General features: G+C 40.1%; 1 protein-coding gene across 2 annotated transcripts in view; it reads right to left on the bottom strand.

Annotated features, from left to right (window-relative positions):
• arid3a (AT-rich interaction domain 3A) overlaps positions 1-26,477 on the bottom strand; it is a 44,691-nt gene that overhangs the window by 17,192 nt on the left and 1,022 nt on the right. Inside the window, exons 1-5 of one of the 2 annotated variants that reach the window (XM_062960317.1) lie at positions 24,986-25,303; positions 22,238-22,830; positions 15,982-16,306; positions 5,152-5,224; positions 372-555 (exon numbers count right to left, since the gene is read on the bottom strand). In XM_062960317.1, the coding sequence (XP_062816387.1) occupies positions 372-555; positions 5,152-5,224; positions 15,982-16,306; positions 22,238-22,599 (944 nt within the window). In that variant the 5' untranslated portion in view covers positions 22,600-22,830; positions 24,986-25,303. Of the gene's footprint in view, positions 1-371; positions 556-5,151; positions 5,225-15,981; positions 16,307-22,237; positions 22,831-24,985; positions 25,304-26,477 lie in introns of those variants that run through there. The other variant, XM_062960316.1, reaches the window with a different exon arrangement.

Genomic DNA, 26,477 nt, shown 5'->3' on the forward strand with positions numbered 1-26,477 from the left:
TAGATGGTCTTTGAAGGTCTCTTTACTTAGCTACGGCCTTATGAGACCATCTAGATGGCTTTTGGAGGCCACTTTACTTACCTATGGTCCTATGAAACCGTCTAGTTGTCCTTTGGAGGTCACTTTTCTTACCTATGGTCGTATGAAACCATCTAGATGGTCTTTGAAGGTCCCTTTCCTTATCTATGGTCTTCTGATGGCCTGATGAGATCATCTAGATGGCCTTTGAGGGTCCCTTTCCTTACCTATGGTCTTATGAGATAGTCTAGATGGTCTTTGGAGGTCTCTTTGTTTACCTATGGTCTTATGTTAGGGTTGACCTAAGTCTGAAATGACTTGAAGGCACACAACAACAACAACACGGGGCTTACTGGGTGCGGAGGGTGAAGGCGGCGCTGGTGATGGAGGTGGGCAGGCTGAGGCCCTTGGTGATCTCCCGCCAGAGCTTCTTGTTGATGACCTCCACCAGGCCGCCCTTCTCGGTCACCAGGACGTAGAGCATGTAGAGGTCCAGCACCTGCTTGGCCATGATGGGGATGCGGTTGACCGGCGTCCCTGCGGAGGGGCAACCACAGCGGGATATTATATTATACACACACAAACACACGTACATATCCATACATGCATCTATATGAATCTCCCATATCCTATATAGTATAGAATTAAAGTATATAGTATATATATAGTATAGAATTATACATATATAATGTATAGAATTACGATACATTATACATATTATACACACATACATATCCATACATGCATCTATACGATTCTCCCATATCCTATATAGTATAGTATAGAATCTCCCATATCCTATATAGTATAGAATTAAAGTATACAGTATATATATAGTATAGTATAGAATTATACATATATAATGTATAGAATTACGATACATTATATATATTATACACACAAACATATACAAATCTCCCATATCCTATATAGTATAGAATTAAAGTATATAGTATATATATAGTATAGAATTATACATATATAATGTATAGAATTACGATACATTATACATATTATACACACATACATATCCATACATGCATCTATATGAATCTCCCATATCCTATATAGTTTAGAATTAAAGTATATAGTATATATATAGTATAGTATAGAATTATACATACATAATGTATAGAATTATGATACATTATATATATTATACACACATACATATCCATACATGCATCTATACGAATCTCCCATATCCTATATAGTGTAGAATTAAAGTATATAGTATATATATAGTATAGAATTATACATATATAATGTATAGAATTACGATACATTATACATATTATACACACATACATATCTATACATGCATCTATACGATTCTCCCATATCCTATATAGTATAGTATAGAATCTCCCATATCCTATTTAGTATAGAATTAAAGTATATAGTATATATAGTATAGAATTATACATATATAATGTATAGAATTACGATACATTATACATATTATACACACATACATATACATACATGCATCTATATGAATCTCCCATATCCTATATAGTATAGAATTAAAGTATATTGTATATATATAGTATAGAATTATACATATATAATGTATAGAATTACGATACATTATATATATTATACACACATACCTATACGTACATACATATATATGTATCTCGCGAATCCTTTATTGTATAAAATTAAAGCTAACTGGCTCTATAATATAGAATTACTATATATTATATATATTATACGCACATACATATACGTATCTCTCAGACATATATATGTCTCACAGACATATATAATACACATACATATACATACATATATATGTATCTCCCCTATCCCATATAATATAGAATTAACCCCGTTAAAGCCCAACACCATGTGTCAATGCTATGGCATCCTGGGAGTCGTAGTTTGGCAAGGCCTTGGCATTATTATTATTATTATTGATAGATGACCCTTACTCGAAATGAACCGCACTATATATTAATATACATTTGCCAGATTTAAAAGCCAGTCAATGGAGAGAGACACAGCTAACCGATCCAATAGGGTTTCATAGTTTTCTCGCCCTGAAAATGAATTATTTTGGGTCGAAGGGATCTCAAAAATACGATGAGGATGGCAAGGAAAGTCTGAATTAAGCCAAAGCCAGCAAAGAGGAAGACGGCAGGCCCGGCGGCATCATTAGCCCCCCGTTTTATTGATCCCCCCTTCCTTTTATTGATTTATTGTTTCCTTATTAACCAGAGGGGAGAAAGCACAAGCCCTTTACGCCCCATCCGGCCCATTGGTTTGCAAAGAAAGGGCTGCTTTATGGCCGGAAAAGGGTCCCGGATCCAAACACCGCGAGCACATTATATATATATATCTCTCCCATTTTTGAAAGGCCGGAGGATATTTGCAGCATCCGGAGGCAGCTGTTGGGTCTCCGTCTCCCCCTCCCCGCCCTTCATTCCTTGGGGTTTAACTCAGCCCAGGAATTCCAGCCATAAGACTTTATGGTCGGTTTCTTTCCTGCCTAGAAAACATGTTGACAATACAATTTGGTTGGGAAAACAACCTTGGTTGTGTGTCTCTCCCCCACTTTTCCTTAGGAGGAGGAAAAAAAGGCTCAAGACACTATTGTGTTGATATTATATTCCTTCGAGGCATCACCCGAGGGATCCCCAAAATGTCTCCAAAAAAGGTTTGGGAGAAAGGTAAACAAGGCCTCCACAAAAGGTATCCGGTGCATTTGGGAAAGGAACAAAACGCACCTGGAAAAGGGACGCAATGAATCCCAAAGAGGTGCAAAAAAAAATCCGAAATAAAGTGATTAATACATCTGGAAAAGGTGCCCAATACATCTGGAAATAAAGTGTCTGATGCACCCGAGAAAGGCACCCAATGAATCCCAAAGAGGCGCATAATAAATCCAAAATAAAGTGACTAATACAGCTGAGAAAGGTGCTTGATGCATCCAAGAAAGGCACCCAATGAATACTAAAGAGGTGCAAAATAAATCCAAAATAAAGTGACTAATACATCTGAAAAAGGTGCCCAATACATCTGAGAAAGGCACCCAGTGAATCCCAAAGAGGTGCATAATAAATCCAAAATAAAGTGACTAATACATCTGAAAAAGGTGCCCAATACATCTGAGAAAGGCACCCAATGAATCCCAAAGAGGTGCACAATAAATCCGAAATAAAGTGATTAATACAGCTGAAAAAGGTGCCCAATACATCTGAGAAAGGCACCCAGTGAATCCCAAAGAGGTGCATAATAAATCCGAAATAAAGTGACTAATACATCTGAAAAAGGTGCCCAATACATCTGAGAAAGGCACCCAATGAATCACAAAGAGGTGCATAATAAATCCGAAATAAAGTGATTAATACAGCTGAAACAGGTGCCCAATACATCTGAGAAAGGCACCCAATGAATCCCAAAGGGGTGCATAATAAATCCAAAATAAAGTGACTAATACATCTGAAAAAGGTGCTTGATGCATCCAAGAAAGGCACCCAATGAATCCAAAAAGGCACCCAATGAATACTAAAGAGGTGCACAATAAATACAAAATAAAGTGATTAATACATCTGGAAAAGATGCCCAATACATCTGGAAAAAGGGTGCCTGATGCATCTGAAAAAGGCACCCAATGAATCCCAAAGAGGTGCAAAATAAATCCAAAATAAAGTGACTAATACAGCTGAGAAAGGTGCTTGATGCATCCAAGAAAGGCACCCAATGAATCCCAAAAAGGCACCCAATGAATACTAAAGAGGTGCAAAATAAATCCAAAATAAAGTGACTAATACATCTGAAAAAGGTGCCCAATACATCTGAGAGAGGCACCCAGTGAATCCCAAAGAGGTGCACAATAAATCCAAAATAAAGTGACTAATACAGCTGAGAAAGGTGCTTGATGCATCCAAGAAAGGCACCCAATGAATCCAAAAAGGCACCCAATGAATCCCAAAGAGGTGCAAAATAAATCCAAAATAAAGTGGTCAATACATCTGGAAAAGGTGCCCAATACATCTGGAAATAAGGTGCCTGATGCACCCGAGAAAGGCACCCAATGAATCCCAAACAGGTGCACAATAAATCCAAAATAAAGTGATTAATACATCTGAAAAAGGTGCCCAATATATCTGGAAAGAATGTGCCATATGCATCTGAGAACGGCACCCAATGAATCCCAAAGAGGTGCACAATAAATCCAAAATAAGGTCCAAAAATGGGTGCCCAATACATCTGAGAAAGGTGCCTGCAGCAGATGAGAAAGGCACCCAATGAATCCAAAAAAGGCGCCCCATAATAGCTCCGAAAAAGGGACCCAACGAATCCAAATGCATCTGGAAAAGGTAAACAATGCCTCTGCAAAAGGTATCCGGTGCAATTGAGAAAGGAAAACAATGCATCTGAGAAGTGCACCCAATGAATCCAAAAAAGGTGTTCGATGGCTCTGGAAAAAAGTGCCCAATGCACCTGAATAAACTGCCCAATGCACCTGAATAAAGTGCCCAATGCACCTGAATAAAGTGCCCAATGCCTTCAAAGAAGGTGTCCAGTGCATCCAGAAAAGGTGTCCAATGCAGCCAAAGAAACTGTCCCATAACGCCTCCAAAAAAGGGCACCCAATTATTCCAAAAAAGGCACAAGAAGCATCCAAAGAAGGTACCCAATGCCTCCGAAGAAGGTGCCCAATGCCTCTCAAAAAGGTCCAATAATGCCTCCGAAAAAAGGCGCCCGATGTATCCGAAAAAGGCACCCAAAGCATCCAAAAAAGATGCCCAATGCCTCCAAATAAGGTATCCAATGCATCCAAAAAAAGTGCCCAATGCTTCCGAAGAAGGTGTCCATTGCATCCAAAGAAAATGTCCAGTGAATCCAAAAAGGTGTCCAATGCCCCAGAAGAAAGTGTCCTATAATGCCTCCAAAAAAGGGCACCCGAAGCATCCGAAAAAGGCACCCAACGAATCCAAAAAAGACACACGGTTCATCTGAAAAAGGTGCCTAATCCATCCAAAAAATATGCCCGATGCATCCAAGAAAGGGAATCTAATCTATCCTAAAAAAGGGTACCCCATGATACAAAAAAAGGGAAGCAATGAATCCAAACAATCCAAATGGCACAAATCGAGTGGATTTTATTATGTTTTGGCTCACCTCGCTTCTGCATGAAGCTGAAGAGGTCGTCCAAGAATTCCTTTCGCTTGGGGTCTCCGTCGAGTTCGTAAAGCTGCGGGAAAGAGGATGACGCTATTAGAACGGTGCCTATCAGATATCGATGTGTGTGTGTGTGTGTGTGTGTGTGTGTATGTGTGTGTGTGTATATATATATATATATGCATACACACTCACACTCACATATGTATAAAATGTACACGTATATGTAAGAAATATGTGTGTTCGTGGATATATATATATATATATATATATATATATATATATATATCATGTATTTTTCATAACTGTGTTTATTATGTTACATATGATATATCAAGGACCTCCAGTGGGTCACACTCTCTCAGCCTCGGAAGGAGGCAACAGCCCAAAAAAACCCAACAGCATCAGAAAGGGTCTCAATTTCAGGTCGCTGACCGGGTTGCCAAACAGGTGGCCAAAGCAGGGAAGATTCATAATAATAATAATAATAATTATTATTATTATTATTATTATATCTGCCTAGATGATCAGGGGGTACAGGACTCTTACAAGTAAAAGAAGAACATGCCCTGGCAGAATATGGAAAGCAAAGTGAAGAACCTGCTTTGATTGAAGTCAAAAAACAGAAACTCCTCAAAGCACAGCAGACAAAAAACCAGTACAAGAAAACCGCACTACAAACTAGAGCAGAATCAGTACAAGAAAACCTCACTACAAACTAGAGCAGAATCAGTACAAGAAAACCTCACTACAAACTAGAGCAGAATCAGTACAAGAAAACCTCACTACAAACTAGAGCAGAATCGGTACAAGAAAACCGCACTACAAACTAGAGCTGGCACAACAAAACATTGCATGGAAAGTTCCTTGACAAAATGGAAGGAAAAGCTGATAAGGAGAAGACCTGGCTCTGGCTCACGAATGGGACCCTGAAGAAGGAGACAGAAGGCCTGATCCTTGCAGCCCAGGAGCAAGACATCAGGACAAAGGCCATTCAGGCCAAGATTGAAAAATCAGCTGATGACCCAAAATGCAGACTCTGCAAGGAAACCGATGAAACCATGGATCATATCCTCAGCTGCTGTAAGAAAATTGCACAGACAGACTACAAACAGAGGCACAACTATGTGGCCCAAAGGATTCATTGGAACTTATGCCTCAAGTCCCACCTCCCAGCAGCAAAGAACTGGTGGGACCACAAACCTGCAAAAGTCTTGGAAAATGAGCAGGCAAAGATACTGTGGGACTTCCGAATCCAGACTGACAAAGTTCTGGAACACAACACACCAGACATCACAGTTGTGGAGAAGAAAAAGGTTTGGATCATGGATGTTGCCATCCCAGGTGACAGTTGCATTGACGAAAAACAACAGGAAAAACTCAGCCGCTCTCAGGACCTCAAGACTGAACTTCAAAGACTCTGGCAGAAACCAGTACAGGTGGTCCCGGTGGTGATGGGCACATTGGGTGCCGTGCCAAAAGATCTCAGCCGGCATTTGGAAACAATAGACATTGACAAAATTACGATCTGCCAACTGCAAAAGGCCACTCTGCTGGGATCTGCAGCATCATCCAAAAATACATCACACAGTCCGAGACACTTGGGAAGTGTTCGACTTGGGATTTTGTGATACGAAATCCAGCATGTCTATCTTGTTTACTGTGTCATAATAAAATAATAATAATAATAATAATAATAATAATAATAATAATAATAATAATACATCACACAATCCTAGACACTTGGGAAGTGTTCGACTTGGGATTTTGTGATACGAAATCCAGCATGTCTATCTTTTTTACTGTGTCATAATAAAATAATAATAATAATAATAATAATAATAATAATACATCACACAATCCTAGACACTTGGGAAGTGTTCGACTTGTGGTTTTGTGATACGAAATCCAGCATGTCTATCTTGTTTACTGTGTCATAATAAAATAATAATAATAATAATAATAATAATAATAATAATAATAATAATAATAATAATACATCACACAGTCCTAGACACTTGGGAAGTGTTCGACTTGTGGTTTTGTGATACGAAATCCAGCATGTCTATCTTGTTTACTGTGTCATAATAAAATAATAATAATAATAATAATAATAATAATAATAATAATAATAATACATCACACAGTCCTAGACACTTGGGAAGTGTTCGACTTGGGATTTTGTGATACGAAATCCAGCATGTCTATCTCATTTGCTGTGTCATAATAAAATAATAATAATAATAATAATAATAATACATCACACAATCCTAGACACTTGGGAAGTGTTCGACTTGGGATTTTGTGATACGAAATCCAGCATGTCTATCTCATTTGCTGTGTCATAATAAAATAATAATAATAATAATAATAATAATACATCACACAGTCCTAGACACTTGGGAAGTGTTCGACTTGGGATTTTGTGATACGAAATCCAGCATGTCTATCTCATTTGCTGTGTCATAATAAAATAATAATAATAATAATAATAATAATAATAATAATAATACATCACACAATCCTAGAAACTTGGGAAGTGTTCGACTTGGGATTTTGTGATACGAAATCCAGCATGTCTATCTCATTTGCTGTGTCATAATAAAATAATAATAATAATAATAATAATAATAATACATCACACAATCCTAGACACTTGGGAAGTGTTCGACTTGGGATTTTGTGATACGAAATCCAGCATGTCTATCTCGTTTGCTGTGTCATAATAAAATAATAATAATAATAATAATAATAATAATAATAATACATCACACAATCCTAGAAACTTGGGAAGTGTTCGACTTGGGATTTTGTGATACGAAATCCAGCATGTCTATCTCGTTTGCTGTGTCATAATAAAATAATAATAATAATAATAATAATAATAATTATTATTATTATTATTATTATTATTATAATAATACATCACACAGTCCTAGACGCTTGGGAAGTGTTCGACTTGTGGTTTTGTGATACGAAATCCAGCATGTCTATCTTTTTTACTGTGTCATAATAAAATAATAATAATAATAATAATAATAATAATAATAATAATAATACATCACACAGTCCTAGACACTTGGGAAGTGTTCGACTTGGGATTTTGTGATACGAAATCCAGCATGTCTATCTTGTTTACTGTGTCATAATAAAATAATAATAATAATAATAATAATAATAATAATAATAATAATAATAATACATCACACAGTCCTAGACGCTTGGGAAGTGTTCGACTTGTGGTTTTGTGATACGAAATCCAGCATGTCTATCTTGTTTACTGTGTCATAATAAAATAATACGGTAATAATAATATGATGATAATAATAAGATAATAATAATAATAATAATACGGTAATAATAATAGTAATAATAGCAATAGTAATAGCAGTAATAGGCATGCATTGAATGGATGGATTGCTTTTCAAATTTTCTTCCTGGCACGAGGAAAGCACATGGGTTGCCGCTGCCTGGGGCGTGCCGACCGCGACTCAAATGCCGTCCTTTGTCTATTCAGAGAAATAGGGTGCATGACACAAAAACAGACCCATAGAAACCCTTTTGATCTTTGGCCGCAATAGGATGATCTTTGGTTAGATGGGCCTCTTTCGGGAGTGCTTTAGTTGTGCCTCCCCTGCCTAGCTGAATGGGGGTGGACTAGATGTCCTTTGGGGATCCCATCCGATTATAAGCGGTTTTCTGTTTGCCACCCGACGCCCTCCGAAAAAGTCAAATCGCGTCTATATACGGACCGAGAAAGGTGCCGTTTTCGAATCCCGCTTCCTCTTCTGCCGTAACAGCTGCACAATTTTTATTTTTATTTTTTGCAGCATCCAAAGCCTGCAGACCTTTTGCAACTAGAACTCCCAGAAAAATGCCCCGGAAAGTCAGATGGCTTGATAACAGACCGAGGCACCTCCTTTTAGCACAGCAATCCACGGCTTAAAAATATCCCAATAATAATAATATAATGTCTGGACAAGAATTCGAATCCTAATAATAATAATAATAATAATAATAATAATAATAATAGAACTTCAAAGACTCTGGCAGAAACCAGTGCAGGTGGTCCCGGTGGTGATGGGCACACTGGGTGCTGTGCCAAAAGATCTCAGCCGGCATTTGGAAACAATAGACATTGACAAAATCACGATCTGCCAACTGCAAAAGGCCACCCGCCTGGGATCTGGGCACATCATCCGAAAATACATCACACAGTCCTAGACACTTGGGAAGAGTTCGACTTGTGGTTTTGTGAAACGAAATCCAGCATATCTACCTTGTTTGCTGTGTAATAATAATAATAATAATAATAACAATAATAATACATTACACAATCCTAGACACTTGGGAAGTGTTTGACTTGTGATTTTGTGATACGAAATCCAGCATTTCTATCTTGTTTGCTGTGTCATAATAAAATAATAATAATAATAATAATAATAATAATAATAATAATAATAAGTTTCCTAGACACTTGGGAAGTGTTCGACTTGTGATTTTGTGATACGAAATCCAGCATTTCTATCTTGTTTGCTGTGTCATAATAATAATAATAATAATAATAATAATAATAATAATAATAATGTGTCCTAGACACTTGGGAAGTGTTCGACTTGTGATTTTGTGATACGAAATCCAGCATGTCTATCTTGTTTGCTGTGTAATAATAATAATAATAATAATAATAATAATAATAATAATAATAAGTGTCCTAGACACTTGGGAAGTGTTCGACTTGTGATTTTGTGATACGAAATCCAGCATGTCTATCTTGTTTGCTGTGTCATAATAATAATAATAATAATAATAATAATAATAATAATAATAATAAGTTTCCTAGACACTTGGGAAGTGTTCGACTTGTGATTTTGTGATACGAAATCCAGCATTTCTATCTTGTTTGCTGTGTCATAATAATAATAATAATAATAATAATAATAATAATAATAATAATGTGTCCTAGACACTTGGGAAGTGTTCGACTTGTGATTTTGTGATACGAAATCCAGCATGTCTATCTTGTTTGCTGTGTAATAATAATAATAATAATAATAATAATAATAATAATAATAATAAGTGTCCTAGACACTTGGGAAGTGTTCGACTTGTGATTTTGTGATACGAAATCCAGCATGTCTATCTTGTTTGCTGTGTAATAATAATAATAATAATAATAATAATAATAATAATAATAATAATGTGTCCTAGACACTTGGGAAGTGTTCGACTTGTGATTTTGTGATATGAAATCCAGCATGTCTATCTTGTTTGCTGTGTCATAATAAAATGATGATAATAATAATAATGTAATAATAATAATAATAATAATATGATGATGATGATGATGATGACTGAACCCTAATAGTAATAATAATAATAATAATAATAATAATAATAATAATAATAACAACAACGTAATAATAATAATAATATGATGATGATGATGATGATGACTGTGCAAGGATCCGAACCCTAATAATAATAATAATATGATGATGATGATGATGATGATGACTGTGCAAGGATCTGAACCCTAATAATAATAATAATAATAATAATAATAATAATAATAATGTAATAATAATAATAATAATAATAATAATAATAAGATGATGACTGTGCAAGGATCGAACCCTAATAATAATAATAATAATAATAATAATAATAATAATAATAATATGATGATGATGATGGTGATGATGATGACTGTGCAAGGATCTGAACCCTAATAATAATAATAATAATAATAATAATAATATGATTGTGCAAGGATCCAAACCCTAATAATAATAATAATAATAATAATAAGAAGAAGAAGAAGAAGAAGAAGAAGAAGAAGAAGAAGATGATGATGATGATGATGATGATGGTGGTGATGTTGATGACTGGACAATTATGTGAGCCCAGGCGTTCAACGGCGGCTCTGAAAAGGGAATCCTGGGCAGTCCTTGATCCCTCTCTCAGCCATTTAATTAACCCGGCATTTCTCCGTCAGTCGGGGAAGCAAAGCTCGTTAATCCGCTAATTGCAGTAAGACGTCTGAGCCCTAATCCCACGTTGTTTCGGGAGAAAGACAGAGGGACATAGAGCCTTGTATACCTTGATACGGGCAAAGAAAGTGAGAATGTATTGAAGGGGACCCCGAAGGTCATCTAGCCTGACCCCAACCCTAAAGGTCACCTTGTCCAAGCCTTTCTGTTGCAAGACAAATTTTCAGAGCCAAACATTTCCGCCTCTCCGAAGGTACAAGTTCCGCTCTGGGCGTCTGCCAGGGAACTCCCCTGGACGGGCGCCAGCCACCCAAGGACCGCTTGACCGGGTGCCAGCCGCCTTGGCAAGCCCGGCCAGGAATGTAAACACGGCGGCGGCAGGAGGAGCAGGCGGGCCGGTTGGCCAAGCCGGGAGACAAGTGACTTCTCCTTCACCCTTCGAGGGAGCGGCAACGCCCAGCACATGACTCCACCGTGGCTAGGAGGTCACCCATGCACACCAGGAATCCATAACATCACTAGATGTTCACCAGGAATCCATGACGTCACTCAATGTTCACCAGGAAACCATAACATCACTAGATGTTCACCAGGAATCCATGATGTCACTCAATGTTCACCAGGAATCCATAACACCACTAGATGTTCACCAGGAATCCATGATGTCACTCAATGTTCACCAGGAATCCATGATGTCACTCAATGTTCACCAGGAATCCATGATGTCACTCAATGTTCACCAGGAATCCATAACATCACTAGATGTTCACCAGGAATCCATGACGTCACTCAATGTTCACCAGGAAACCATAACATCACTAGATGTTCACCAGGAATCCATGATGTCACTCAATGTTCACCAGGAATCCATAACACCACTAGATGTTCACCAGGAATCCATGATGTCACTCAATGTTCACCAGGAATCCATGATGTCACTCAATGTTCACCAGGAATCCATGATGTCACTCAATGTTCACCAGGAATCCATAACATCACTAGATGTTCACCAGGAATCCATGACGTCACTCAATGTTCACCAGGAAACCATAACATCACTAGATGTTCACCAGGAATCCATGATGTCACTCAATGTTCACCAGGAATCCATAACACCACTAGATGTTCACCAGGAATCCATGATGTCACTCAATGTTCACCAGGAATCCATGATGTCACTCAATGTTCACCAGGAATCCATGACGTCACTCAATGTTCACCAGGAAACCATAACATCACTAGATGTTCACCAGGAATCCATGATGTCACTCAATGTTCACCAGGAATCCATAACACCACTAGATGTTCACCAGGAATCCATGATGTCACTCAATGTTCACCAGGAATCCATGATGTCACTCAATGTTCACCAGGAATCCATGATGTCACTCAATGTTCACCAGGAATCCATGATGTCACTCAATGTTCACCAGGAATCCATGACGTCACTCAATGTTCACCAGGAAACCATAACATCACTAGATGTTCACCAGGAATCCATGATGTCACTCAATGTTCACCAGGAATCCATAACACCACTAGATGTTCACCAGGAATCCATGATGTCACTCAATGTTCACCAGGAATCCATGATGTCACTCAATGTTCACCAGGAATCCATGATGTCACTCAATGTTCACCAGGAATCCATAACATCACTAGATGTTCACCAGGAATCCATGATGTCACTCAATGTGCACAAGTAATCTATAAAAACACTCAATGTTCAAACTATGAGGTTATCAAATTTTCATCAGGAATCGATAACATCACTCAGTGTTCACCAGGAATCGATAACATCACTATTCGGGTATCTATGACATGACCAAATGTTCACCAGGAATCCATGATGTCACCCAATGTTCACCAGGAATCCATGGTGTCACTCAATGTTCACCAGGAATCCATAATGTCACTCAATGTTCACCAGGAATCCATAATGTCACCCAATGTTCACCAGGAATCCATGATGTCACTCAATGTTCACCCAGAATCTATAACATCACTCAATGTTCACCAAGGATCTATGATGTCACCAAATGCTCACCAGGAATCCATGATGTCACTCAATGTTCACCAGGAATCTATAACATCACTCAATGTTCACCAGGAATCCATAATGTCACTCAATGTTCACCAGGAATCCATAATGTCACCCAATGTTCACCAGGAATCCATGATGTCACTCAATGTTCACCCAGAATCTATAACATCACTCAATGTTCACCAAGGATCTATGATGTCACCAAATGCTCACCAGGAATCCATGATGTCACTCAATGTTCACCAGGAATCTATAACATCACTCAATGTTCACCAGGAATCCATAATGTCACCCAATGTTCACCAGGAATCCATGATGTCAATCAATGTTCACCCAGAATCTATAACATCACTATGACATGACATGACCAAATGTTCACCAAGGATCTATGATGTCACCAAATGTTCACCAGGAATCCATGATGTCACCAAATGTTCACCAGGAATCTATAACACCACTATTCGAGTATCTATGACATGACCAAATGTTCACCAAGGATCTATGATGTCACCAAATGCTCACCAGGAATCCATGATGTCACTCAATGTTCACCCAGAATCTATAACATCACTATTCGGGTATCTATGACATGACCAAATGTTCACCAGGAATCCATGATGTCACCAAATGTTCACCAGGAATCTATAACACCACTATTCGAGTATCTATGACATTACCAAACGTTCACCAAAGATCTATGATGTCACCAAATATTCACCAAGAATTTATAACATTACTCAGTGTTCACCAGGAATCCATAATGTCACTCAATGTTCACCAGGAATCCATGATGTCACCAAATGTTCACCAGGAATCCATAACATCACTCAATGTTCACTAGAATTATGTTGTCGAATGTTGTGCCACTACGCCACACAACACATGCTGTTTGACCCCGGTGAATGCTATGGAATCCTGGAACTCGTAGTTTGGGAGGTGGATCCAGGACCTTGGAGAAAGTTAAAGTCTGAGTAAACTACAACTCTCAAAGAGTTAAAAGTGGATAGATTGTCTAGATGTCCAAAGACCTTGAGGAACACCCTTTCCACACACAAAGTTTTGTGCACAATATTGTACCGAAAACATCTATGCACATAACATGATGCAATATATTATTACGTCATAATATTTACAGACAGATATATACACGTATGTGAATATACAAGTGTAATGAAGTATGAATTTTTGGTTTATAGATGTTATGTTTAATTGTGTGTTTGTGTTTTAAAGGGATAAGTATTACAGTTATTGCTTCTCTGCACTCAGAGGCTGGTTGCCATGGAGAAGTAGGCGGAGCTAACTGCCGTTTTGTTGAAAAAGTGCAGTTAAAAAAAAAAGATTTTTTTTAAGTCTGTGCTCTGATGAGGCACAGGGAAGATTGATCCTAGGTTGAGGGGATCAAGGAGACTCAATTGTCCTGGTAAGGAACAGAGAATCTGTGATTGTATATCACAGGGGTGACTACGGTTTAAAAGTGGCAGAGGATGAAATTCTAATTACTTTAAGTAAAAGGAGTGACACTTTAGGGAGTTTGACTCACTTCATTCTAGTATTGTAACTGTTAATGTAAGTGCCCCTAAGTGAGAAACATCTTTTGTAACCACTAAGCTCTGTGCCTGAATAAACTTGTTATTGTTCCTCCAACATCTAAGCCTCTATCGCATATATTACAAACTAAGTTACACTACCATCTAAAGTGAAAAAGAAGAAAGAAAAAAAAGTCTCCTCTCTGAGTCTTTGGTGGTTGCATCTTTGCAAATTGGTGGCAGCGGTGGGATAAAAAGATTCCCCCCTGCCTGAAAGAACCTCAGTCGTTCTTAGCTCTTTACAACAAGTCATCGTAAATCCAACATTCATAATAATAATAATAATAATAATAATAATAATAATAATAATAATAATAATATGACCCAAAATGCAGACTGTGCAAGAAAACCGACAAAACCATGGATCATATCCTCAGCTGCTGTAAGAAGATCGCACAGACAGACTACAAACAGAGGCACAACTATGTGGCCCAAATGATTCATTGGAATTTATGCCTCAAGTCCCACCTCCCAGCAGCAAAGAACTGGTGGGATCACAAACCTGCAAAAGTCTTGGAAAATGAGCACGCAAAGATACTGTGGGACTTCCGAATCCAGACTGACAAAGTTCTGGAACACAACACACCAGACATCACAGTTGTGGAAAAGAAAAAGGTTTGGATCATTGATGTTGCCATCCCAGGTGACAGTCGCATTGACGAAAAACAACAGGAAAAACTCAGCCGCTCTCAGGACCTCAAGATTGAACTTCAAAGACTCTGGCAGAAACCAGTGCAGGTGGTCCCGGTGGTGATCGGCGCATTGGGTGCCGTGCCAAAAGATCTCAGCCGGCATTTGGAAACAATAGACATTGACAAAATCACGATCTGCCATCTGCAAAAGGCCACCCTACTGGTATCCAAAAATCATCCAAAAATACATCACACAGTCCTAGACACTTGGGAAGTGTTCGACTTGTGATTTTGTGATACGAAATCCAGCATATCTATCTTGTTTGCTGTGTCATAATAAACTAATAATAATAATAATAATAATAATAATAATAATAAGCCAGTACAAGAAAACCGCACTACAAACTAGAGCAGAATCAGTACAAGAAAACTGCACTACAAACTAGAGCTGGCAGCTGGCACAACGAAACATTGACAAAATTGAAGGAAAATCTGACAAGAAGACCTGGCTATGGCTCACGAATAACAATAATATTTTGGGTCCCAATCCATATATTCATCAAGGCCCAGCCTACCTGCTTGAACTGCTCCTCGTAGGTCCAGTCCCCGTGGTCCAGGGCGGGGGGCTGCGGCTGGGACAGGGCCTGGGGGGCCGCTCCGGGGGGCAGGCGTTCGGAGGAGACCCCCGCCGTCCGGGGAGAGGGCTCCCTGCGGTAGGGCTGTGGGGCCGGCTGCTTGCGGAGGAGCACCGGGCCGGAGCGGGAGGCCGGACCCCCAGGGGGACCCCCAAGGCCTTCCTCCGGCATCTCCTCACCCTCCTCTTCCTCGTCGTAGTCCTCCTCCTCCTCCTCGTCCTCCTCTTCATCCTCGAAATCCTCCTCGTCGCCCCACCGGCCCTTCCTGGGGGGTCAGGGACAAAGAGGGCAACGTGAGGGTCCCAAATCTGATGCCCACCAAATACATCTCTCTCTCGCTCGCTCTCTATCTCTCTCTGTCTGTATCTCTGTATATCTTTCTCTCTATCCATCTATCTATCTCTCTTTATCTCTCTCTCTCTCTCTCTCTCTCTCTCTCTCTCTCTCTCTCTCTCTTTACCTCTCTCTCTACCTCTATCCCTTTCTCTATCTCTATCTATCTCTCTTTATCTCTCTCTCTATATATATATATCTGTCTCTATCCTTCATTCTCTCTATCTCTCTATCCATCTATCTCTTTATCTCTCTCTCTCTCCCTTTCTCTCTCTCTCACCCTATCTCTCTCTCTCTATCTTTCCATCTTTCTCTCTATCTCTCTATTTCTCTATCTATCTATCCAATTGATTGGGGTCAATACCTCTCTACCTCTCTATCATTCTACCCATCTATACATTCATCTATCCGTCTGTCTACTTATCTATATTATTTATTTATCTGTCTGTTTGTCTGTCACCCTATCCATACGTCCATCCATCTGCCTATCTATCTGTCTGTCTGTCTGTCTGTCTATCTAGTCATCTATCTAATCTATCCATATGTCCATCATCCGTCTATCTCTCTATCTCTCTATCTGTCCGTCCGTCCATCCATCCACCCATCTATCTATCTATGCATCCATTCATCTGTCCATCCATCCATTCATCTGTCTATCTATCTATCTATCTATCTATCTATCTATCTATCTATCTATCTATCTATCTATCTATCTATCTATCTATCTGTCCATTTGTCCATCCATCTCTATCTATCTATCTATCTATCCATCCATCCATCCATCCATCTCTCTGTCTATTCATCTAGCTATCTATCAATCCATCCATCCATCCGTCTGTGCATCCATCTGTCCATCTATCTATCTATCCATCTGTCAATTCATTCACCCATTCATCCATCCAACTGTCCATCTGTCTATATATCTGTCCACCCATATATCCATCTATCTATCTATGTATCTATCAATCCATCCATTCATCCATCTATTTACCTATCCATCCATCCATCCATCCATCTTATCTATCCGTCTATCCATCCATCCATCCATCTGTCCACCTATCCACCAAACTATCTGTCTCTCTGTCCATCTATCCATTCGTCCAACCATTTTTCTTTCTTTCTATCTATCTATCTATCTATCTATCTATCTATCTATCTATCTATCCATCCATCCATCCATCCATCCATCCATCCATCCATCCATCTTATCTATCCGTCTATCCATCCATCCCTCCATCCATCTTATCTATCAATCTATCCATCCATCCATCCATCCATCCATCCATCTATCCACCAAACTATCTGTCTCTCTGTCCATCTATCCATTTGTCCAACCATCTATCCATCCATCCATCCATCCATCCATCCATCTATTTACCTATCTATCCATCCATCCATCCATCCATCCATCCATCCATCCATCTATTTACCTATCTATCCATCCATCCATCCATCTTATCTATCCATTCATCCATCCATCCATCCATCCATCTTATCTATCAATCTATCTATCCATCCATCCATCTATCCACCAAACTATCTGTCTCTCTGTCCATCTATCCATTTGTCCAACCATCTATCCATCCATCCATCCATCCATCTATTTACCTATCTATCCATCCATCCATCCATCCATCTTATCTATCCATTCATCCATCCATCCATCCATCCATCTTATCTATCAATCTATCTATCCATCCATCCATCTATCCACCAAACTATCTGTCTCTCTGTCCATCTATCCATTTGTCCAACCATCTATCCATCCATCCATCCATCCATCCATCTATTTACCTATCTATCCATCCATCCATCCATCCATCTTATCTATCCATTCATCCATCCATCCATCCATCCATCTTATCTATCAATCTATCTATCCATCCATCCATCTATCCACCAAACTATCTGTCTCTCTGTCCATCTATCCATTTGTCCAACCATCTATCCATCCATCCATCCATCCATCTATTTACCTATCTATCCATCCATCCATCCATCCATCTTATCTATCCATTCATCCATCCATCCATCCATCCATCTTATCTATCAATCTATCTATCCATCCATCCATCTATCCACCAAACTATCTGTCTCTCTGTCCATCTATCCATTTGTCCAACCATCTATCCATCCATCCATCTTATCTATCCGTCTATCCATCTTATCTATCCGTCCATCCATCCATCTTATCTATCCGTCTATCCATCCATCCATCCATCCATCCATCCACCAAACTATCTGTCTCTCTGTCCATCTATCCATTCGTCCAACTATCTATCTATCTATCTATCTATCTATCTATCTATCTATCTATCTATCCATCCACCCATCTATCCATCTATCTCTGTCGGTCTGTCCGTCCATCCATTCATCTATCTATTATTATTATTGTTTATTTATATTCGCCTTTTCTCTCAATCCGGAGGAGACTCAAACGAACGACAACCAAAAGCATTGCAACACAACTCAAAATAGTATTTAGTATTAAAACAGTCCTCGCTGCTGGAAATGACGAGAGTCAGACTGGAGGAAATATGGCAGTCCTATTAAAAGGACACTCCACCCTGGAACAAGACAGGCAAACATACATAATTTGACTTTTCTATATAGATAGATAACCAACCCCCAGAGAGAAACTGTTTTCACTGCACGGAAAACATTTCGGGACGGAATGCAGATCACCGAAAGCCGCCGCCGGCTTTTCCGACCCAAAAAACCTGCCGGGCCGGTCGGGCTCCTTGGGTTTTATTGTCTCTCGAAAACAATCAAAGGGAAGGCTCATAAAGAAGCCGAACAGTTGCGGAATTCAGGGGCTGCATTGCAGGACTTAGAGACCTCCATAGGGAAGATCCCTCTGGCCATTTCCCGGGTCCTCTAGTGCAACTTGGTGGGCAAATGAGCAAAAAACGGGTAACCACAGAAGCCAAATACTTGCGGAATTCAGGGGTTGCATTTCAGTAGTTAAAGATCTCCATAGGGAAGATCCCTCTGGCCATTTCCCGAATCCTCTAGTTAGGCTTGGTAGGCAAACAGCAGGAAACGGGTGACCATAGAGCTGTACTGGAAGACCAAGGGAAGGCTCACAAAGAAGCCGAATGTCTGCAGAATTCAAGGGTTGCATTTCAGTAGTTAGAGACCTCCATAGGGAAGATCCCTCTGGCCATTTCCCGGGTCCTCTAGTCCAACTCGGTGGGCAATTTAGCAGAAAACGGGAAACCACAGAAGCCAAATATGTGAGGAATTCAGGGATTGTATTTCAGGAATTAAGAGATCTCCATAGGGAAGATCCCTCTGGCCATTTCCCAAGTCCTCTAGTGCAATTCAGTGGTAAAATGAGCAGAAAACGGGTAACCACAGAAGCCGAATACTTGCGGAATTCAGGGGCTGCATTTCAGGAATTAAGAGATCTCCATAGGGAAGATCCCTCTGGCCATTTCCCGAATCCTCTAGTGGAAATCGGTGGGCAAACAGCAGGAAACGGGTGACCACAGAGCTGCACTGGAAGACCTAGAAATTCCTAAGAATCTCAAGGGAGGAATAGGCCACTCACACCATCGCCTCCTCAAAGGGAAGGCTCATGAAGAAGCCAAATACTTGCGGAATTCAGGGGTTGCATTTCAGGACTTAGAGACCTCCATAGGGAAGATCCCTCTTGCCATTTCCCAAATCCTCTAGTACAGCTCAGTGGGCAATTTAGCAGAAAACGGGAAACCACAAGAGCCGAACAGTTGCGGAATTCAGGGGTTGTATTTCAGGACTTAGAGACCTCCATAGGGAAGAACCCTCTGGCCGTTTCCCGGATCCTCTAGTGCAACTCGGTGGGCAATTTAGCAGAAAACGGGTAACCACAGAAGCCGAATACTTGCGGAATTCAGGGGTTAAATTTCAGTAGTTACAGATCTCCATAGGGAAGATCCCTCTGGCCATTTCCCGAATCCTCTAGTGCAACTCGGTGGGAAAATGAGCATAAAACGGGAAACCACAGAAGCCGAATACTTGCGGAATTCAGGGGTTAAATTTCAGTAGTTAGAGATCTCCATAGGGAAGATCCCTCTGGCCGTTTCCCAAATCCTCTAGTACAGCTCGGTGGGCAATTTAGCAGAAAACGGGTAACCACAGAATCCAAATACTTGCGGAATTCAGGGGTTGCGTTTCAGTAGTTAGAGATCTCCATAGGGAAGATCCCTCTGGCAGTTTCCCGGATCCTCTAGTGCAACTCGGTGGGAAAATGAGCATAAAACGGGAAACCACAGAAGCCGAATACTTGCGGAATTCAGGGGTTAAATTTCAGTAGTTAGAGATCTCCATAGGGAAGATCCCTCTGGCCGTTTCCCAAATCCTCTAGTACAGCTCGGTGGGCAATTTAGCAGAAAACGGGTAACCACAGAATCCAAATACTTGCGGAATTCAGGGGTTGCGTTTCAGTAGTTAGAGATCTCCATAGGGAAGATCCCTCTGGCAGTTTCCCGGATCCTCTAGTGCAACTCGGTGGGCAAATAGCAGGAAACGGGTGACCATAGAGCTGTACTGGAAGACCAAGGGAAGGCTCACAAAGAAGCCAAATATCTGCAGAATTCAGGGGTTAAATTTCAGTAGAGACCTCCATAGGGAAGATCCCTCTGGCCATTTCCCAGATCCTCTAGTGCAGCTTGGTGGGCAAATAGCACCAAACAGGTGACCACAGAGCTGTACTGGGAGACCAAGGGAAGGCTCACAAAGAAGCCGAATACTTGCAGAATTCAGGTGTTGCATTCCAGGAGTCAGAGATCTCCATAGGGAAGATCCCTCTGGCCATTTCCCGAGTCTACGAGTGCAACTCGGTGGGCAATTTAGCAGAAAACGGGAAACCACAGAAGCCGAATATGTGCAGAATTCAGGAGTTGCATTTCAGTAGTTAGAAATTTCCATAGGGAAGGTCCCTCTGGCCATTTTCCGAATCCTCTAGTTAGGCTTGGTAGGCAAACAGCAGGAAACGGGTGACCATAGAGCGGTACTGGAAGACCAAGGGAAGGCTCACAAAGAAGCTGAATATTTGCAGAATTCAGGTGTTGCATTCCAGGAGTTAGAGATCTCCATAGGGAAGATCCCTCTGGTCATTTTCCGGGTCCTCTAGTGCAACTTGGTGGGCAAATGAGCAGAAAACGGGAAACCACAGAAGCCGAAAACTTGCGGAATTCAGGGGTTGTATTTCAGTAGTTAGAGATTTCCATAGGGAAGATCCCTCTGCCCAATTCCCGAATCCTCTACTACAGCTCGGTGGGCAATTTAGCAGAAAACGGGAAACCACAGAAGCCTAATACTTGTGGAATTCAGGGGTTGTGTTTCAGTAGTTAGAGACCTCCATAGGGAAGATCCCTCTGGCCATTTCCCGGGTCCTCTAGTGCAACTCGGTGGTAAAATGAGCAGAAAACGGGTAACCACAGAAGCCGAATACTTGCGGAATTCAGGGGTTGCGTTTCAGGAGTTAAAGATCTCCATAGAGAATATCCCTCTGGCCATTTCCCGAGTCCTCTAGTTAGGCTTGGTAGGCAAACAACAGGAAACGGGTGACCATAGAGCTGTACTGGAAGACCAAGGGAAGGCTCACAAAAAAGCCGAATATCTGCAGAATTCAGGGGTTGCATTTCAGGAGTCAGAGATCTCCATAGGGAAGATCCCTCTGGCCATTTCCCGGATCCTCTAGTACAGCTCAGTGGGCAATTTAGCAGAAAACGGGAAACCACAGAAGCCAAATATGTGAGGAATTCAGGGATTGTATTTCAGGAATTAAGAGATCTCCATAGGGAAGATCCCTCTGGCCATTTCCCGAATCCTCTAGTGCAACTCGGTGGGCAAATAGCAGGAAACGGGTCCTACTCACAGCATGGCCTCCTCTTCTTCGGAGCCCATTCCCGGCGGATACTCAGCCTCCTCGTCCTCGCCTTCCTCCCTTCCTTCGGCCTCCGACGACAATGACGACGAGCGCCCGTCATCCTCCGCGAGCCCGGCCGCCGCCGCCCGCATGGCCGCCAGGGCTTCCATCTGTGCCCGCTGCATCCTGGCGCTTTCGGGTTCCGCGCCGGCGTCCGGCCCGCCTCGAGGGGGGTCTTCCGTGGCCACCACCGTTGTTGCCGCCGCCACTGCCGTGGTCTGTTGTTGTTGTTGTTGCCGCGCCTCCATCTCCTGCTGCAGCCGGGCCTGCTGCTGCCGCTGGAGGTTCTCCATCACCGCCTGCAGCTTCATGGCCCGGCCAGCAGGGGGCAACGGCGGCGGGTGGGACAAAGGGGCGGGGCCACGCCCCAAAGGGGAGGATCCTGGGCTGGGAGGGGCGGGGCTTAGCGCCGTGGTCTCTCCCGTGCGGTCTCTCTTCCAAACCCGGACACGTCTCGCTTCACGGACAACACGGCTCCGCCTCCGCCGCCCGACTTCCCGTCCGTTCCTTCTTCCTCTTCATCTAGGTCTCAGGGGAAGGCCCTAGGCACAGAGGGAAGCACATTAGCCAGGCACAATCCGATCCCTCCCGACAGACGTTAGAAGGTTCACGGAGAGATATAGGACTATAGAGTCATCTAATACTAGAGCAGAGAAGGATCTGATCCCATTAGATCCCTCCCGACAGATGGCCATCCAACCTCACGGACATTAGAAGGATCCTACCACATTCGATCCCTCCCGACAGATGGCCACCCAACCTCATGGACATTAGAAGATTCACAGAGAGATATAGGACTATAGAGTCATCTAATACTAGAGCGGAGAAGGAATCGACCCCATTCAATCCCTCCCGACAGATGGCCATCCAACCTCAAGGACATTAGAACGATCTGACCCCATTAGATCCCTCCCGACAGATGGCCACCCAACCTCACGGACATTAGAAGGTTCGTGGAGAGATATAGGGCCATCCCACCCCATTAGATCCCTCCCGACAGATGGCCACCCAACCTCACGGACATTAGAAGGTTCGTGGAGTGATATAGGGTCATCCCACCCCATTCGATCCCTCCCGACAGATGGCCATCCAACCTCACGGACATTAGAACGATCTGACCCCATTAGATCCCTCCCGACAGACGGCTGTCCAACCTCACGGACATTAGAAGGTTCGTGGAGAGATATAGGGTCATCCCACCCCATTCGATCCCTCCCGACAGATGGCCGTCCAACCTCACGGACATTAGAATGTTCACAGAGAGATATAGGACTATAGAATCATCGAATACTGGAGTGGAGAAGGATCCGACCCCATTCGATCCCTCCTAACAGATGGCCATCCAACCTCGTGGACGTTAGAAAGATCCCACCCTATTCGATCCCTCCCGACAGATGGGCATCCAACCTCACAGATGTTAGAAGGTTTGTGGAGAGATATAGGACTATAGGATCATTGAATACTAGAGAAGGATCCGACCCCATTTGATCCCTCCTGACAGATGGCCACCCAGCCTATGGGAAAATAAGGAAATTTGCAAAAGAGTCTATATATATATATATACTCCTATCAGAAGCAGTTCCTTTGCAACAGAACCCTGCTCTTTGTCTGCGTTTCCGACTCATTTGCATATGCAAAATAACACCATGGTTTAAGCCAGGTTATATGACAATAAACCACGATGTAAACAAGCCAGGTGACATGCCAACAAGCTATGATGTAAACAAACCAGGTTACACGTCAATAAACTATTATGTAAACAAACCAGGTTACATGTCAAAAAATGAGGATGTAAACAAGCCTGTTTATGTGTCAATAAACCATAATGTAAACAAGCCAGGTGGCATGTCAATAAACTATTGTGTAAATAAGGTTGGATGTCAACAAACCATGATGTAAACAAGCCAGGTTGCATGTCAATAAATGATGATGTAAACAAGTCTGTTTACATCTCAATAAACCACAATGTAAACAAGCCAGGTTATATGTCAATAAACCATGAGGTAAACAAACCTGTTTACATGTCAACAAACCATGATGTAAACAAGCCAGGCTACATGTCAATAAAGCATGACGTAAACAGGTCTGTTTACATTTCAATAAACCATGATGTAAACAAGCCACGTTACATGTCAATAAATTATGATTTAAACAAGCCAGGTTATATGTCAATAAACCATGATGTAAACAAACCTGTTTGCATGTCAGTAAACCATGATGTAAACAAGGCAGGTTGCATGTCAATAAACGATGATGTAAACAAGTCAGGTTGCATGTCAATAAACCATGATGTAAACAAGCCAGGTTATATGTCAATAAACCATTATGTAAACAAGCCTGTTTACATGTCAATAAACGAAGATGTAAACAAGCCAGGTTATATGTCAATAAACGAAGATGTAAACAAGCCAGGTTACATGTCAATAAACGAAGATGTAAACAAGCCAGGTTACATGTCAATAAACGAAGATGTAAACAAGCCAGGTTACATGTCAATAAACGAAGATGTAAACAAGCCAGGTTACATGTCAATAAACGAAGATGTATACAAGCCAGGTTACATGTCAATAAACGAAGATGTAAACAAGCCAGGTTACATGTCATGAAGCCATGATGTAAACAAGCTTGTTTACATGTCAATAAACCATTGTGTGAACAAGCCAGGTTATATGTCAATAAACCATGATGTAAACAAACCAAGTTGCATGCCAAGAAGCCACGATTTGACGGGAAGTGGTTCAATTCAATGTAGAAATCCATTTAAAATCCATTTAAATCCGATGTAGAAAATTCGCTCCGGATTCCACTTCCCACGCAATTTAACTGCCGCAGAATACCGACGGACACCTGCAGCCAATCAGAAGGCTCTCCTTCCCCCAAGCCCCGCCCCTACTGGCACCCGATTGGCTGCAAAGCAAAAGGCCCGGAATACACACCACTCTAGAGTTCTCATCCGAGATGCAACAGAAGGAAAGCTAAACCGAACCAAAATAATAATAATAATAATGTAATAATAATATAAAATGTGTATAATATATAAATAATAATATATAATTTGCCTAATGAGCTGGGGGAAGAAAGAAGAGCAATAATAATAATAATTTAATAATAATAACAATGTCATAATAATAATAATAATAATAATAATAATAATAATAATAATAATAATAATAATATAAAATGCCTAATGAGCTTGGGAGAAGAAAGAAAAGCACTAATAATAATAATAATAACGTAACACTAATACTACTACTACTACTAATAATAATAATAATACAAAACTCTTATGAGCTCTGGGGAAGAAAGAAGAGCAATAATAATAATAATAATAATAATAATAATGTAATAATGTAATAATAATAATAATAATAATAATATATAATGCCTAATGAGCTGGGGAAAGAAAGAAGAGCATATGAATACTAATACTACCAATAATTGTGTACTACTGCAACTAATAATAATAGCGTAATAGTAATATGAAATAATATATAATGAGCTTGGGAAAAGAAAAAAAGCAATCATAATAAAGTAATATAATAATAATAATAATCCAAAAGTGAGTTGGGAAGAAAAAAGAGCAATACTACTACTACTAAAGTAATAATAATAACATAAAATGCCTAATGAACTTGGGGAAAAAAAGAAAGAGCAATAATAATAGTAATAATGTAACAATAATGTAATGATAATATAAAATAATAATATATAATGAAGTTGGGGGAAGAAAAAAGAGCAATAATAAAATTAATATTAATGGAATAATAATAATAATAATAGAATAATAATGGAATAATAGAATAATAATAATAATACTAATAACATAATAATAATAATAATAATAATAATAATAATAATAATAATAATAATAATAATAATAATATAAAATGCCAATGAGCTTAAAGAAAAGCCTTGGACCAACTAGATATTTATTGCATATGTTTGCATATTTCAAGTGTTTGCAATATATGGATTTAAATAATTGGGATAATTATTACAATTAAATCATTAGAATAATGTTAATTAAATCCAAAAACAAATAATCATAAAATAATATAAAATAATAATAAAAATATTAAAAATAATAATATAAAAAATAAAAAATAAAAATATAAAATAATAAATATATAAATAATAATATATATAAAAAATAAAAATATAAAATAATAAAAATTATAATAAATAAAAT

The sequence above is a fragment of the Anolis carolinensis genome, unplaced genomic scaffold (assembly GCF_035594765.1).
Source record: "Anolis carolinensis isolate JA03-04 unplaced genomic scaffold, rAnoCar3.1.pri scaffold_7, whole genome shotgun sequence".
NCBI lineage: Eukaryota > Metazoa > Chordata > Lepidosauria > Squamata > Dactyloidae > Anolis > Anolis carolinensis.